Source organism: Terrapene carolina, unplaced genomic scaffold (assembly GCF_002925995.2).
Source record: "Terrapene carolina triunguis isolate 2854851 unplaced genomic scaffold, T_m_triunguis-2.0 Scaffold67, whole genome shotgun sequence".
NCBI classification, from domain to species: domain Eukaryota; kingdom Metazoa; phylum Chordata; order Testudines; family Emydidae; genus Terrapene; species Terrapene triunguis.
In genome coordinates, this window is record NW_020664418.1 from 32749593 (window position 1) to 32767152 (window position 17560).

The following is a 17560-nucleotide window of genomic DNA, read 5'->3' on the forward strand; positions in this document are numbered from 1 at the left end:
TTATATTTTATATTTTAAATTCAATGTTTTATAAAAGTGTTGGCCTACATTTAAAAAAAAGGTGACTAGTGATTTTTGGGTGAGTGCTCCGCACTTTTTGAAAACCAGGCCCCTTTTTGCTGTCTCAAGTTAGGCACCCAAAAACGGAAGCGCTTTAAATCACTAGGCACTTTTGAAAATCTAGGCCATTAGAAATAATGATAGAAACAGGCGAGTTGGTTTGTGAAGGCCAGCGTTCCCCCCTTTTGCAGTGCGCTACATTGGGAAAAGATAAATAGGGACATTAGCTTTGCACATTAGATAGAACATCATTTTTGCAGCTCAAGTGAATAGCATTGGTAGCACAAAGTGTTGTGTTTGTATTTATTTTAAGTGCATTATTTTAGTCTTGGATCCAGTGTTTCAGATAAGTGAATGGTGTTTTAATTAAAAAGGAAATTCAGAGGACACATGGCTTTAAATGTGGTTTTAGTCTGAAAAGTGTCTACCTAACAATGCCATCTGGAGGGGGTGGAGGAGAGTGTGTTCTGTGTTTATGCCTATCATTGAGAGACAGTAAAAATGGAATTTCAAGATGCTGTTTGAAGAGTCACTTTTCAGTGTAGAACCACACTTAAAATAGTCTGTTGTACATAGAAGAGAAAGTACCAACCGCTGGTGTAAATCCATTCTGATCCATCAATATGACTTCAGCAGGACTTACATGTGGGATAAACCACACCCCTGTACAGAAAGTCACCGCAAGGCCTAAACAAGCTTAAGTCTAGTGTTTACTTGGGATTTAAGTGGTTCATAGACCTTGTGGTAGTCTTCTGAACAAGGTCAATTTCATCCTGTTTGAGTAAGGGCTGAAACCCGTGGGACTCTTTCCATTGACTTTGATGGGTTTTGGAACAGGATCGTAATTTCTTTCAGAAGAGAAAACACTGGGTTTTTGAGCTGGCACTGCTAGCATTTGTTAAGGATTTATTTCAGATATGCAGACCAATCAGAATTTTGGGGTATGACACCTTAGGATAATTTTCACAGTGATTAATTGTAATTTCACAGAAAGTCTTATGTGGTAAGTAGCAGGAGTGGATAAATGCTTAAAAAGCAAAAGTTCTGTTTCATGCCAGTGCCCTTAATAAAGAGGAAAGAGAAATATGAAATGAAGGATAAAGAAACCAAATTAAGTTTTGTGGTTGGTTTACACTGTGTACTGTACATGACATAATAGTCTAATGGTTTTTGTTTTTTTTGAAAAGAGAAAAGGACACAGGCTGAGCATGTGCAAAATTCCCAGCTGTGCAGGCCTCAGGATTCATAAAGTGATAGAATAGCTTTGACTCTTTGGTCTCAAACAGCCCAGCAGGAGTTCAAATTAGACAGAGAAACAAGGAAACAAACAATATCCCAAGTTTACAGAGCCAATCACATCTAGAGAAATAGTACAGCTAGGTGAAGGCTTCTGGGAATATGCGCTCCGAGGATCTCCGTCTTCTCCTGCACAGTCATCACATCATATTTAATGGAGTGCAAAAACTTCGGAGGCTTTAGACCACACAAAAATAAACATAAATACGTTGCCTACAGAACTAGTACACAAACCAGTATAAACAAAATCAAAACGTTTCTGCAGTGTACGTATACAACCGTAGGTCCCCAATGCCACCGCTAAAGCTGGGCTTTAGCATGTTGGGGGCTTTGTGCTGACCATTCGCACCCGGATGATTTTCACCCTCAGAATTTAGCGGTGGAATTTTCAAAAGCATTCAGCATTAGCCTTTTCTGCTCCCACTGAAGTCAATGGTAGAACTTCCATTGCCTTCAATGGGAGAAGAGTTAGGCCAACACCAATGTCTTTTGAAGATCCCACCCTGATTCTGAAACCCCTGTGCATTGAGGAAGGGTCTCAGAATTGTGCCTTTAGCTACCTCCCCTCTGGCCTTAATTTCCCTACCTGTAAAATAGGGTAACAGTCAGCTACCTTACCAGAGTTTTTGTGAGGATGAATGTCTATAAAGTGACTTGAAGTTATAGAATGATATGTGCAACGGTTAAATTTAGATTATTTTATAACATTACTACAGGGAGTTTTTCCATTTCCTTTCTATTTTAAAAGTATCTGTCAAATTAAGGTGATTGAGCTTGGTGCTGGAAAACAAAGTTGCTTATCTATAAATACACATGTAGACTTTATATTTTAAGATGTTGTTATAAAGCACTATCAAAGATTCCAGGCCTCCTTCCCACCATAGAAAAAAAAAAATTCCAGAGCTATTAACAAGTTGTTAGGTTTGACTGTGTTTATTCAAATCAAGTGGAAGCAGAGCTCTTGGAGCAGCTTGTGTGGTAATCAAAGGCCATAATCTCTCATGAACCAGACTGGAAATCCACCATTTAAGTATGTTAAAGGACAGACGACGTCAAGTTAAAATTACTGTGGTTATGACGACATCCAGATAATATCTGACAAATATTTTCTTGCTTCTGATGAAAATAAGTATCATTACCTTGCAAAACATATGTGAAATTCAGGTAATAGGAATTTAGCATGCAGACTGTAAGCCGATGGTAACCTTCATTAGTCTCGAAGTATTAGGTTATTTTATACACAAAATATATTTTAACATCAGGCCTTTTCTCCCCAGATGCTATCGGATCATATACTCAATGTCTGAGATTGAAAGACTATGAACATTTATGTTGGCTTAAACTATGTCTTTAGTGCTGTAGAATAATGATCATGTCATGCTGCTTTTATATGCTGCTATACATATGAAATAGTCATCTATATCTGTAGCTTTATAGTTTTCAGTACTATGAGCTGAAGACCTGATCCAAACCCCATTGAAGAAATGAAAAATCTGCAATGGGTTTTTCCTCAGGCGCTAAATCTTCCACACTTTATCGTGCAAGCAAGTGCTGAAAGCCGCACTGCTTGTGACATATAAAATGAAACTGGACAACACATTGGTAAATGTAAATTAGGAAACATTCCTGCATTGGCTGAGGGATAGACTAGGTGGACTAATAGGATTTTTGCATCTCCTGATTCTATGATTTTTTGATCATGCATACACATAGATACCTTCATTTCCCAGAAGTTATATGATGAAAAGAGCTCTTAGAGCACTGACAGTGAAAATGTTTAAAGGTTGTAGCACACTGTTACACGGCTGTTGATAATAGGGGTTTCCCTCACAAGTAATTACCTTTCAAGCAGAAAGGAAACTGAATTTTTGTTATAGAGCATAAATGTTACAGTGTCACTTTTCCTGCATTCTTTTATTTGCAAAACCTGATGTACTAACCTTGCCCAAGATGTCTTACATAAAATAACTCAAGTGAATGTAAATTTATACCATCATTGTATAGATAAAGTCAATTCATTTTGTTTGTAGTCGTTGTAGATTTGTGTATATCAAGTTTTGGGGTAATGAACTGTGTGCTTTTCCAAAACAAAACCAAGCAACACTAAATTTGTTTTACTAACAAATATTTTCCTGTCTCCCCACTCACTAATTATCCTACTCTTTTAAGGGGTTTAATCTTACATGAGTTTAATTCTTTAAAGGTTTATGTGAAATTGAAAGGGATTGGTCACTGGTATATAATATATTGAAACTGACAGTTTTGATGCAAAATGTTTCGATGCAAAGGGCCACTTTCTGTCCCAATTTACACCCTGTCCCAACCCATACACAGGATGAAAATCAGAGTAGTTGGCCCTTAAGCTCTGTTTGAGCAGGTGGACTATTACACTTCAGTCTTCCTTATCTGGACTTCTCACTCACACACTTCCTTAGCAGTTGTCTGTATATTTGTGGGGAAAAGTCATATAAAGTGAATCACCTTCTGTTTCCATTATAATTCATTGTCTATTGTCATTATCACCACACGGACCGAACGGAGATTAAAGAAACTAAATTAGTGATTAGTAAACTCCCAAAGAAATAGGCTCTAGTGGGAAACGGTGTAACAAAATGTCATATCTTAAAAAGGAGAGTGTATGAAAAACAAAGAGGAAACAAAACTTACAGAGTTGGGTTGTGTCTGTGTTTGATGCAGTGAAAGAGTAGGGGTGATGTAGTCAGAGTGACAGGCTAGGAAGATGACCTTAACTGTCATGTTGGGCTGCATTAGTAGGAGCATTGCCAGCAGATTGAGGGAAGTGATTATTACCATCTGTTCGGCACTGGTGAGGTCACATCGGAAGTATTGCGTTCGGTTTTGGGGCCCCCCACTACAGAAAGGATGTGGACAAATTGGAGAGTCCAGCGGAGGGCAACGAAAATGATTAGGGGGCTGGGGCACATGACTTACGAGGAGAGGCTGAGGGAACTGGGTTTATTTAGTCTGCAGAAGCGAAGAGTGAGGGGGGATTTGGTAACAGCCTTCAACTGAAGGGGGAGTTCTAAAGAAGCCTGAGCTCGGCTGTTCTCAGTGGTGGAAGATGATAGAAAAAGGAGCAATTGTGTCAAATTGCAGTGGGGGAGGTCTAAATTGGATATTAGGAAGAACTATTTCACTAGGAGGGTGGGGCCGCACTGGGTTACCTAGGGAGATGGTGGAATCTCCATCCTTAGAGGTTTTTAAAGCCTGTCTTGACAAAGCCCTGGCTGGGATGATTTAGTTGGTCCTGCTCTGAGCAGGGGGTTGGACTAGATGACCTCCTGAGGATGGTCTCTTCCAACCCTAATCTATGATTCTATGATTGGAGCTTGTGAGACAAGTGCTCCCCCCTCCCACCTCTGTGGAAAATTTCAACTTTTCACTGAACAAAAATGAAAACCAAAGATTTTTAGCTGAAAACCAAAAACTTTTTGGGTGCTCAGTTTTTCAACAAAAATTTGAGACTTTCTGTGGAAAGCAGACACTTTTAGTGAAAAAAATTCATTTAGTCAAAACCCCATTTTCCATAAAAACAGTTTAGGTGGAAAATTGACCAGCCCTTGTTGTGAGTAATTTCAAAAAATCTTTCCACCTAAAAACAGCAGCAAATACTTCAACTATCTCACCTTCCTCCCACCGCAACTTTGTTAGACTAAACTGTGTCTCCATTGATATGATTTCTTAGGGTAGACTTCTTCGTGCTGTCTATATTGGATAGGAAATACTGTGGCTTAAAGATGAAACAGTTTTTAAGTGGTAGAAATTTCTTTCTTTGTAACCCAAGATTTGACTTACTCCTTATCAGGAAGAACTTTAAACTGTTTCAAACAAAAAACAGAGGTATTTTTTGAAACTCTCCTTCAGATCAAAGGCTAGTCCTGGTCTGCACATGTGAACAAGTTATCCACCCTACAAATGAGTAAGCATTGCCTCCTGGTGATGGATAAATACTGATCAGAATTTAGAATGAGGAGGGGGGAAGAAACAGAATATTCTAAGAGGTGGGTAGATGTGTGTGCCCCACTTTCGCTTTTCCCCCAATTTGCCAACTTCTGGTATCTGAAAAAACAGACTTTTTGTTTTAAAGTGCTTGAGAAACAGCAGCTTGCTTAAAAAGTTTACTACTTCTTGCATGTTTCTAAATGAAAGGAATTCTCCTGTGCAACATTAGGTAACAGAATGAATTTTGTGTGCTGTGATTCTGTTCTTGATAATGTTGTTTTGCTCTGTTTTAATTAGGCACATTCTGACTAAATGTAGTTATATTTGCTTTTTATTGCATAAACAAAAAAAAATGCTAAACATAGTATCTTGTATAACTCCTTGATGCTAAACATCCCCCAAGTCAAGCACTGCCAATCTGCCATGTGAACTGGCCAAGAGATACTAATGTCCTGATTGCGTTTGTCTTTGAGGCAGGAGTTGGAAAGCTACGATATTTGAGGCACCTGCTTCCCAGATTGGTGGTGGAGTTTAGTCGTTTCCTGAGAATGACATGCTCAGTCTCTGGGGGCAGGAGGAGGAGAGGTGCCAGCAATTCATGGTGGTGGCAGGTAGGCGAGGAGATGTGGGGAGGAATAAGAGGAAGAAAGGAATCCGAGGAGGCCTGCTCTGGGGTCAGGATCAGATGACATGAAGGTACCTAAAGACGAAAGGGATAACCACGGACAAAATGAAAACAAACTTAAGCGCCAATCCTCCAAATATGTGTCTCATGATATGGGGCATTACTGCAGTCACTACTACAACTGTAGTACTAGAGGGCTATAGTACATGCATGGAAGTTTTGGCCAATGGAGCTGAGTGGTGGCAGATCCACTGCTCACAATATTACAGTTCAGGGCAGTTGCACCTATATTCCCCTTCCACGGTCCAGCCAGGGCTTCTGACTCCCCAGCTGTCACCTGAGTAAGGACTGCAGGATTTGACCCTAAATGATTAGCGTAATAGCCATTTGATAATTAAACAGCCAAGATATAGCACAGCATTGCATCGTGCTGTGTATTCTGCCCAGTGCATTCTGGAGTGTAATAGGTCACTTGATTGTTTTGAGCTGTGCTTGTGGGTGAATTATCATGAACCTATGCAAATTATCATATAGCTGATGTAGGTCATTTGAGGTCATGTGAAATAAAAGTGATAGAAGATACAGTGAAATTACCTCTAGGGTCATCTAGGGAAAATGAATTCTGACCCAGGTCTTTACTCACCGATAAGTACTTAGCTACTCACAGGGCTCAGGAACATTTTTCTCCTGTTTTTTTTGGAAGGCTCAGATCCAGAAAGCTATTTTTTGAAGTTGTTTGGTCATTTTTACTGCTCAGTTAAATGGCCCACTTTGCTAATTTTCTACACCAGGTAGCCTGCAAATGGGGTTCTGTGTCCCTCTTAGGACTCATGTGTTGTGTTAGCAATATTATTTCACATTCTAGCCACATTACCACACTCACCACATCGGAGTGGGGTAGTGTGGCTAGAATTCTTCCCTTTTTTGGCCAGTACTGGAGAAATCAGAGGGTTTTGAGAATGTGTGGATTCCAAAAGAATTAGGCAGGGAAAGTTCACATTCCTATGGTACATGAAGCCATTTTTGCTTCTGGGATTTTAAAGCAGTTTTCCTGGTCCTTTTGTGCATTGATGTTAGTATTTTTCTGTCTTTTTGTGTTACATATATTACCATTATGTCTGAAAAGCTTTAAACCTGCTCCAGAAACAGTTAGTTGAGACAGCATTGCTGAGAAGAAGGAGCACAGTGGTGGGAGGGAATCACAAATGTTAAAGTTCTAGTTCCACTTCTGGGACTGATTTATGTGACAAGTCACAAACATCTTTGCCTCAGTTTCCTTGTCTATAAATTGGGAATAATTCCTGCCTTACAGGGGTGCTGTAAGAATTGATTAGTTAATGTTTGTAAAGTTCTTTGAAGATGTAGTGTATGACAAAAATGCCATGTATTAGATACATAATATGGGGGATGGTAACTGTGCTAACAGTTGTGGGTCTTGAATGTGTGGGAACCATTCATGTATTGTGGTTTGACTGAGAAGTGATGAACCCATGGGAGAGAAGTGGAAGGGCCAGTGGCTGCTCAAGCTATAGGCAAACTAGGTGGCTGCCTAGGCCCTCAGCTTCTACCTAGGGTGCCAGGAATGGCTGGCTAAACCTAAATGGCACTGTGACCTCATGCATGGGCAAGAAGATTTTCTGTGAGTCACACATCTGGCTTTTTTTCCCCCTGCAGAACTGTTGTTTTTAGAAGTCTTCTTATGTCCGAGATCCTAATTTTCCTCAGCTTGCCTGTTTTTAATAATAAGAATTTCCATTTCTATAGCATCTCCCATCTGAGGATCTCAAAGCATTTTGCAAATTGTAATGCATTCTGACACGTGAGGTAGGGTTCTCGCTCTGGATCAGACAAGAAGTCAAATACACCTCTACCCTGCTATAACGCTGTCCTCAGGAGCCAAAAAATCTTACTGTGTTATAGGTGAAACCGCGTTACATCGAACTTGCTTTGATCCGCCAGAGTGCACCCCCTCTCCCCCCCCCCGGAGCATTGCTTTACCGCATTATATCCAAATTTGTATTATATTGGGATGCGTTATATCGGGGTAGAGATGTATAGAGCTGGAGATGGAGACTTGAGACCTGGGCTCTAAGCTCACTGATTTAGTCACAAGACCATCCTTCTTTTCTAAATATAAAATCTCTGCACGCCATGGCTCTCGGCGTCTCCATATCTCTGTTTCAGCTTCCAGGATTACAGTCACATTTCCCTGAATTTTGTTTTACCAAAAAGCAAATATTTGGCTGGTTGCTTCAGTAGTGAGTAAAAACTGCTTTTTTGCACAAATGACTTCTTCACCCGTTCCGGTCCCATCCCTCTGCTACTACTAGTAGAAGGCCAGTCTGTGTAGGCATGAGCAGGTTTAAATTAGAAACCTTTCAGGGATGCCTTGGGCTGTCTTTTGGAGAAGGTTCTTCAACCCCTGCCAGGTCCTACTTGGTGGTCCTGCCATTCCTTGCTGAGTTTAAAAAAGAAAAGAAAAAAGTTGCTCAAGGCTCCAGCAGTGCTGTATGCCCAGCACACGCAGCTGGACAGCTGGCAGGCTGGGGCAAAGCAAGAACCAATGCTTAGCGAGGCGTGGATCACTAGAACGCATGAAGGGACGGGGGTGGCAGTGTGCTAATTGTTAACATTCCACAGCTGTACGCTTCCCCTCCCCCCCCCCTTTTTAAAGTGTAAACAACCTTAGGCTCACAAAGTTGACTGGTAGAGGATCTGTGCAGAGGGCGATATGACTTGTATCCAGACAAAGCAAAGGGAGAATTGCCTAGTCTGCGTTTTGCTATGCTTCCTCCCAAAATCTGCAAACGAAACACAATCATTTCTCTGGCTTCCATGCCTGAGAGCAAAATATACAGCACGAGCACCTCAAGAGCTGCATTTTAGGCTACATTATTAGAAACATGTGTGCGCAAATCCGAACCTGGATATTTCAGGGCACAAGCAGATCTTACACATACATCAAATGTTCAGATGGGATGGTTGTGTGCATCTAAACTGTGGAGAAATTTCCACTGCATTGCTTGGACCCCAGTCCAGTATTCCTTACAAGTAGCTACAAAAAGAAGTGAGGACGTATCACTGCCTTGGGAGCGGAGGAGGGAGGGAGCAGGATAGCGGTGTGGCCCACCCTGGTGATGGGGAGCACCTGGGTGTTTGAGGATATACACTGTTCCAGCTGCAGAGAAGAGTGAGCACCTACAAGCTGCATTGTGTGTGTGCGTGCGTGCATGCGTATGCCGGTGTGGGTGTGTCTTTTTTACTATGCAAATACTTCATTGGTTATTTTAAGAGGAAAAGGGGCATTGTTAATGTTGGGTGGACTGTTACATGATAAGGTTTCATTCACAAATTATTTCTTATTTTTGGTGGGGAGTGGCAGAACATGGACTTTGGTTAAGGCTTGACATTCCTGATACATTTAAGGTTAAAAAAAATAATAATTAAGCAACAAGGAACACTTCTGTTTGGGTGGCGTTTTTTTTTTTTATACTTCATCAAGAAGCAAAGGAGTAAGGTGACCAGACAGCAAGTGTGAAAAATCAGGACGGGGGCTGGGGGGTAATAGGAGCCTATATAAGAAAAAGACCCAAAAATCGGGACTGTCCCTATAAAATCGAGACATCTGGTCACCCTACAAAGGAGGCACAATCCCTATTTGTTGTTCATCTTTCAAATGTATGAAGGGACAACAGTTAGAACTTTGCTTGTGGCCTGGCCATTTTCTATTTGCTGTGCAGGGGATTTAGCTGTCTGATTCCCATTAGTGATCAATTACCCCTATAAGATCCTGTGCATCCATAGGAAAGCAGACCCCTTTGTCTTTAGATTGGCGTAAGTGGGTCTGTTTACACTGTGGCACCAATATGGTGCTCTGAGGACAATCTGAACTCTCCTTGATGTTTGCCTCAAAGGGCTCCTATCTGCTCAGTTTTAGAGTAGTTTGGTAATGGTTTTTTGACAGCTCCTTATCAACCTGAAGTTTATTGAGCGTTCTACATAAGTAGCACTGTGGGCCAAGTAAATCAACCTTTAGTGCATTTGCAAGCCACTCAGTCTGATTGCATAGCTCTGAGCACACACTTTACAGCTTTGTCTGTTTCCAGTGGCTTTATGTAAATTGAGTGAATGAGCAGGCAGGCACACATACCTCCCTCAACGTGTGGTGATTTACTGCCTTTATCTGCTACCTTTTACAGTTGTGTGGTACAGCTGGTTAATGTCCCTACTCTGGGGGTTATCTTGTTTCAGGTCCCTGCTGGGGGCTCTGAATCTGACTTTGCTCCTAGTTTGAAGATCATGCTGCGTCTTTGCTACAATCTTTTTTCTTTTCCTTTCTTCCCTGTTGTGCGTATGATGCCGACTACCCTGTGCTTGATGGAATGAGCTGGTATGGGCATGTGATAGCGCACGGCCACACATGCTTTCCCCGTTGTTATAAAATGTTCTTAGAACATTCCCCGAGGCTCCTCAGGAGCTGGCTTTAATGTCTTTGCTGTGAAGTGTCTTTTACAGCAGTGATAACATGAATACTCTCCCCTTCTAAAGTACCATTTCATCTGCAGGTGTCAAAACACCCTAAGACATTGAAGAAGCCTCACACAAACACTCTGGTGTTTACAGGTTATAGAAATTCTAGATTAGGGTGTCATGTCAGAGAGTGGACCGCATGTTCCCTAGGGAATGGAGAGGAGCCACTGACAGACTGGCACTGGGAAGGCCTGAGTCCCATATTTATTTATTTACTTACTTTAAGAACTTAACAGCTGAGAACATTAACAGGCTCCTGAACAGTCATGGAACTACTACACACAGCTGACCAAAATCCACGGGGCCGATATCTGGGATTGGATGCTGTGACAAAGTTCCTCCTCTATCTTGGTGGGTCCTGCGCTTATTGGTGGATTTTCTTGCCTCAGAGATTCACCATGTGGGTTGGGGAACAGCCCAGAGACCTTCCCCTCTGGAAGAACCCACAGTCCAGGTCAATTGGGAGGTTTGGGGGGAACCCAGGCCCGCCCTCTACTCCGGGTTCCAGCCCAGGGCCCTGTGGACTGCAGCTGTCTATAGTGCCTCCTGTAACAGCTGCATGACTACAACTCCCTGGGCTACTTCCCCATGGCCTCCTCCAACCACCTTCCTTATTCTCACCACAGGACCTTCCTCCTGGTGTCTGATAACGCTTATGCTTTTCAGTCCTCGAGCAGAACACCCTCTCAGCTCCTTGTGCCTCTTGCTCCCAGCTCCTCACACTCGCACCACAAACTGAAGTGAGCTCCTTTTAAAACCCAGGTGCCCTGATTAGCCTGCCTTAATTGATTCTAGCAGCAGCTTCTTAATTGGCTCCAGGTGTCCTAATTAGCCTGCCTGCCTTAACTGGTTCTAGCAGGTTCCTGATTATTCTAGTGCAGCCCCTGCTCTGGTCACTCAGGGAACAGAAAACTACTCATCCAGTGACCAGTATATTTGCCCTCTACCAGACTCCTGTACCCCACTGGTCTGGGTCTGTCACAATGCTCCCATTGACTTCAGTGGGAGCCACACACACATCCAAGGGCAGAATTTGGCCCTTTAACCATTTGTTCGTTTTTGGTTTGTAAAATGAGTTTATCATACATCTCTAAGGACTAGATTGTGGCATTGCCACATGCGCTGCGCATAGGACAGCGCCCAGAAGGAACCGTGCCTCTGAGATGGGCAGTGGTGCTACTTGCCAAATAAGGCAGTCTCAGGGCACGTCTTCACTACCCGCCTGATTGGGGGGTAGCAATCGATCTATTGGGGATCAACTTATCGCGTCTAGTGAAGACGCAATAAAATCGATCCCCGATGGCTCTGCCGTCGACTCCGGAAATCCACCGTGGCAAGAGGCGGAAGCGGAGTCGACGGCGGCGTAGCTGCGGTCGACTCGCCGCCGTCCTCACAGCAAGGTAAGTCAACCTAAAATACACAACTTCAGCTACGCTATTCGTGTAGCTGAAGTTGCGTATCTTAGGTCGACCCCCCCCCGATAGTGTAGACCTAGCTTCAGTGTAAGAATGTCAGAGCCAGACCCTAGATGATTTATTGTAGGGACCTGATCATGCATTCTTTACTAAGGCTAAAGTCCCATTGATATTATTTGGAGTTTTGCCTATGTGAGCACTGGAGGATCAGGTCCCTAACTGGGGAAACTCATAAATCTCGAGTTCAGCTTCAATCGGTAACTTCTAGTTATGAAACCGACACATTACAAGCAGTAAGGTGAATGTTCTGGACTACATAAGTTACCAGGGAGCATACTTTGTACTCAGTCAGTATTGAAGCACAATTTCAGACACAGGTGCGGAAATGGGTGGGGGTGGGGGGAGGGAATGGAAGGAGGAGTGGTGCTAGAATGGAGACTCTGATAAGCGTCCAGTGCCAGTGGCTATAGTGGAGTCAGGGAGATCCTGGTATGGTTCAGAGCAAAGGGAGAAAGACTATATGGTGATACCATCTTACAGTGAGAATGGGTCAGACTTGCATGGCATCCAAAGCTTAGTCTATTGGTAAGGAATGTGTGGGGAAGGGTGATCTCAGAGGTATCTCACTGTCCTCTGCAGTCTGTCAATGTAAGCAATGTATGTGCTGCATCCTTTATCTTGACTCAAGCTTTACTTCCAATGTTTCCTTAGGTGGAACTTGCAGAAATTTGCACCAAGAGCGAACGGTACATTGGCACGGAGGGAGGAGGCATGGACCAGTCCATATCATTCCTTGCAGAAGAAGGAACTGTACGTGGCTCTTTTAGTGTAAACTAACAACACATTACAACTGTACGTATTAAAGATACAGGAAACCAATAGCTGGGCAAAACAGTACAGGCATGGATTATGCACAACGAAGATGTGAGTATATATGAGTCTCACTGTATAAGAAATACCACCATTCAGAACACGAGAGGCTTGTAGGACTAAGAAGATGAGAGTGAGAGATGAAAAGAGACTAGAAAGGCTACATGGGAGAGGAAGAGATATGAAAGAGGAGTAATAGACTCCATGTTGGTCAGCTGATGCACCACTGAACCTGGAGTAATTTCTACATTATGAGGTCTAAATGGCTGGTATCCCCTAGTTATCACAAGAATTCTTTATTGGAACTTCTAGTGACAGACCCGTTCTAGTAAGGCTACCAGATTTGCTCAGAACCAGGGCTTTGGAGTGCAGCCTGGAGCTGGAGCGCGGACCAGTAGGTTTTATGCCCGGAGCTGGAGCGGAGCAATTCAAAAATTTGATTGCTCCAAATCCCTACTCATAACTACAATGGGGAATTACACAAATTTTTCAGACTTTGTTTTCATAAAATGCTAGTGTTTGATTAAGGTGTTGAAGGTATCTTTCTTAAGCATGAGAAACCGATGAATGGGCACTGCTATACACGACCTGCTGAGCTATACACAAGTGCTGCAAAAATACCGTTTACAGTAGGATCTGCCTACTATCTAAAAAGGTTTGTGGGGCTTTGGGCGGTCAAACCTAAAACTCACAAAAATATGTTTATTGAAATGAATGCAGCCATTCATGAGAAACCTTTACATTGGCCATCCGTTGTAAAATGCTTACCATTTTACTTGGTGACTTTCTCTCTCCACAGCATGTAATAGGGGCTTAGCTCCATATCATGGCATTTTCTCTTATATGCAAAATGTGCTCATCCTTTGAATACATTGGATAGTCTCAAATCCACCATGAGTGCATTCTGAACGCCCAAACATTGCCACTTTTCTGGGCCTACGTCCAATCTACCCAACAGCTTATACTTTTGGTAGCACCTGTGCAGCTGCACCAGTGCTGAAAGACGTTACACATTTTCTTGACATACAGTCACCTCGGCTTTGTCTAAGTGGAAATGTTTTATATGATTCAAAAGTGGTAAGGGTTTTCTTACTCAGAAAGTGGTGAGCACCGTAAGGGGTATGTACGCAGAGTGAAAGAGCATTTAAAGGGAAGCAAGTCTCTCCCTTGATATTTGCAAAATAATGCATAACCCCAATGGGTTAAGACAATGATGGGGACTCTAAATACATGGCTTGGAAGCAGATTAGCATGTGGCCACCTGTTGTTTAGCACCATAGCTGTTCATGGAGTAAATGAAGAGGGCCAAAACCAGTAACAGGTCCCTGCTCTATAGAGCTGCAGTCTGCTCTGAGCAGATCCCTGACAAAGTATGCAGTACACAAGCTACCCCAGTGAAAAGTAAGCGCTAGGTGTGCATTTCATCTCTTCATGACATCACAGCCTGCAGGAGTTAGTTACTGGGATTTATAGCCCAGTTCACCCAAAGGGCACAAAATGCTGTACCCATATTATACCTCACCACAGGCCTATGAGACAGGGAAATATTTTATTCCAGTTCTATTGCTGGGGAAAGTGAGGCAATAATTGGCTGGATGAAGCAAGGCCCTACACCCTACTCGCTGGCATTTCTCTTTGTCTGTCCGTAAGGCAATAACTTTTCAACCCATAGCCAATCAGTTCCAAAATTTCAGGGACTGTTCTAGGCATCAGTGGGCAGAACCCTACTGCTTTTGGTGACAGTTGGACTGTGACACTGTCTCCCTGATCCCAAGTCATGTGGTCTTTATGTCATTAGTGCCCCCACCCCCAGTCGGTAAGCACTAGCACCTGTATCCTGTAAGAAAGGGATTTTGAAACACTGGTAGGCTAAAACAGAAACAGTCACAAGGGAAATGGGGATGGGGGGGAACACAGACCCCCTGCCATGGTGGGAGGGTGGAATGGGGTACCCACAGAACAAGAGGCATGAGGGGGAGACTGGGGAACCTTGGTATGGGAGCAGAGAGGAACGGGGTACACACAGCGCCCCTGGCAGGAGGGATGTGGAGTGTTGCAGGAAGTACCTGAACTAGAGGGGGATGGGAGGGTGGCACATGGGGACCTTGTGGGCTGTAATGGAGGGAGGCAAGAAGCCCCTGGTGTGCGCAGCAAGCTCAGTCTACAGAAGCAACAAAAAGTGTATGAAGCCTTCTAGTTTTTAGGAGAGTCATTTTGCACAATATCACCCTGATCCTGCAATACACGGGCAGATTGCTGATTCTGATGGGGGCCCTGCAGGTACAAAAGCTCTCTCCCACACAACACACTGTAGGATTGGAGCCTGAATGTACTGTATCAAAATGAGCTGGCTGCCTACTTTTCTAGCCATTTGATTTGCACTGCAGGCTCCCTCAGGTAGAGCAGTCTGGATGTTTTACTGAAATGTAGCCCACTGATTAAACATATACTTTGTAATTATTGGGGCTAGACCTGGCTCAAGACTTAGAACCCCCTGGAATGGTGGCAGTGGGGTGTTCCGATATAAGGCTTTGTTTGGGCCCAGCTCTCACATTTAGGGTTCAGTTCTTACTACCCCCATGCTCTGGTGTTGCCACTCCCAACCCAGCTGGATTTCAGTTTCCCATATGCCATCTGGCATCTTCTTAAAATGAAGTTATTTTTAAAAGTGTTGCCTACAAATAGGTTCTGTGAAACTCTGAAAACACAAAGACATTTAACGGAGAAGCCATAAATTCCAGCTCCCAGGAAGAGGCTTCAGGTTTTCTTGTAACTTGACCATTGGGGCTAAATAGCTTTTCTCACTGTTTCATGTCAATTTCCTTGATTAACCATCTGTGGGTTCTTGAGAGGAAAAAAAAGTTTGCAAAGGTAAATGCATTTGATTTATTGAGCTAACTCCATTGCTGGTTGCTAGTAAATTAAAACTGACCATTCATTTTTCTTTTAATAGGCCAAGCTGATAGAGTTCAGTCCTCTGAGGGAAACTGATGTGAGACTTCCAAGTGGAGCAGCTTTTGTTATTGCTAACAGTTGTGTCGAAATGAATAAAGCAGCAACTTCTCATTACAATATTAGGGTGATGGAGTGTCGTCTGGCTACAAAGGTACTGTATGGCTTTTGTCAAACTCTAATGAAACCTTCATCCAAGTATGTGCTTTCCTCCACCCCTGACCAGTCACAGCTTTACTTTAACACCAGGTCAGGTGCTGCTTTAACTGACATTTTTATCTTCTTAGGGCCAGACCCCTCTACCCTGTTGCATGGCAAACTCCCACGGAGTTCAATGGAAGTGTGAGGCATCTGGGATCAGACCCTTATTGTTTGTTGTAGGGTCTGTGGTTTAGCACTACTGAGTTTATTGGTTATTAGGCATGTATGGAGAGAACAAATTAATTCCTTTTCAGCAAAAATATTCTCAGTTAATGCGAGTAGAGGGCTTCTAATTAAACCCCGATAATGAAAAGGCAGTGGAGAAAAACAAATGTATTCCCATGGTAGTTCTGTATGGACAGTAATAGATGTGTATTTCCTGGTAGAAGCAGAAAGCAATAATCAAGGATATAATGTAGAAACATTCAAATGGTATTGGAAGTGTTGATTAGAAACAGATACTTGTATTGAGCATAGAGATGGGCCTGAACCAAAACTGCGGAGTTGGATGTGGACTGGGATGCCAATTCACAGCTTGAACCTGTCTCTAAGACAAGTTGAATCTGAGCACTCCAAGTCTTGGGAAAGTTTAAATTTGGATCTGGATTGAAAAAGCCCCAGTGTTTGGGAATATTCAGATTTGAGGTTTGGATTCAGTCGGTTATAGAAATAAAGGGGACTATTCTTTTCTCAGTTACACTGGCATAAGTGTGAAGTAGCCCGGTTGATTCAAAGGACATGCTCCCAATGTATATTGCTGTAAGTGAGTAAAATTTGGATCAGAGAACTCAGCTGAGAGTTTACATAATTACACTGTGGAACTTATTGCCACTGAATGTTGTTGAAGCCAACAACTAAGGGGGATTCAAAGAGGGGATGGGACATTTGTAGGGATAAGAAGAATAGCCAGAGTTGTAACAATTAATGCTGAAAAAGAGGTTTGGAAGGGATATAAAACCTCATACTCATCCCTCTGCATGCTGTAAGAGGAAAGGAGCCCACTGAACCTGAATGAACACATACCTTATTATGGCTGTTGGTGTAACTTTCCAAAAGAGAATCTACTGCTCAGTGAAACTTTTTAAGCATCCTGTATGGGCCGATAGTTGGAACCATACTAAGGTTGTAGCTTGGAAAGTACCATGTCGTGTGTTTATTTAAAAGATACGTGATAATGCCAGTGATCATGGCCAGTTTCTTTTGCCATTGATTCTCATTGACTTCAGTGCAATCAGGGTTAGGACCTCTCTGTGAATGGATTCTGGCAGGAATGACAAACCTTACCCTTGGGGTAATTAAACAACTCAACTAACTTGGGGAGTCCTAGTTTCTTTTGGAAGCTAATTCAAATAAGAGTCCAGGAATCTTCATATCCCCGATTTTAATAGACCATTTGTAAGACCTTCTTAAGGGTTGTTTCATAAAGCATGGTAGGTGAATTGCACCAGCTTTTAAAATTACTTTGATTAGTTGCTCTGTGTTGCAAACTGCAGAGGAAAGGAGGGAAAGATGGATGTTACACCACCTGTTAGAGATGACACAATCCCTGAAAAAGTACCTTTCACAGCTGTGCAATTTTAAGGAAACAATTCACATCTGCCCACTTTTAAGCACATGTTGCCCAGATGGATAGTTGCATGCACAATAA

At 42.7% G+C, this 17560-nt stretch overlaps 1 protein-coding gene across 1 annotated transcript in view; it reads left to right on the plus strand.

The window, feature by feature from the left end:
- The window catches only part of GALK2 (galactokinase 2), a 69403-nt gene that overhangs the window by 27804 nt on the left and 24039 nt on the right, over positions 1-17560 (plus strand). The window contains exons 6-7 of the mRNA XM_024200492.2: positions 12601-12699; positions 15713-15865. Coding sequence (XP_024056260.1) covers positions 12601-12699; positions 15713-15865 — 252 coding nt within the window. The remainder of the gene's footprint in view (positions 1-12600; positions 12700-15712; positions 15866-17560) is intronic.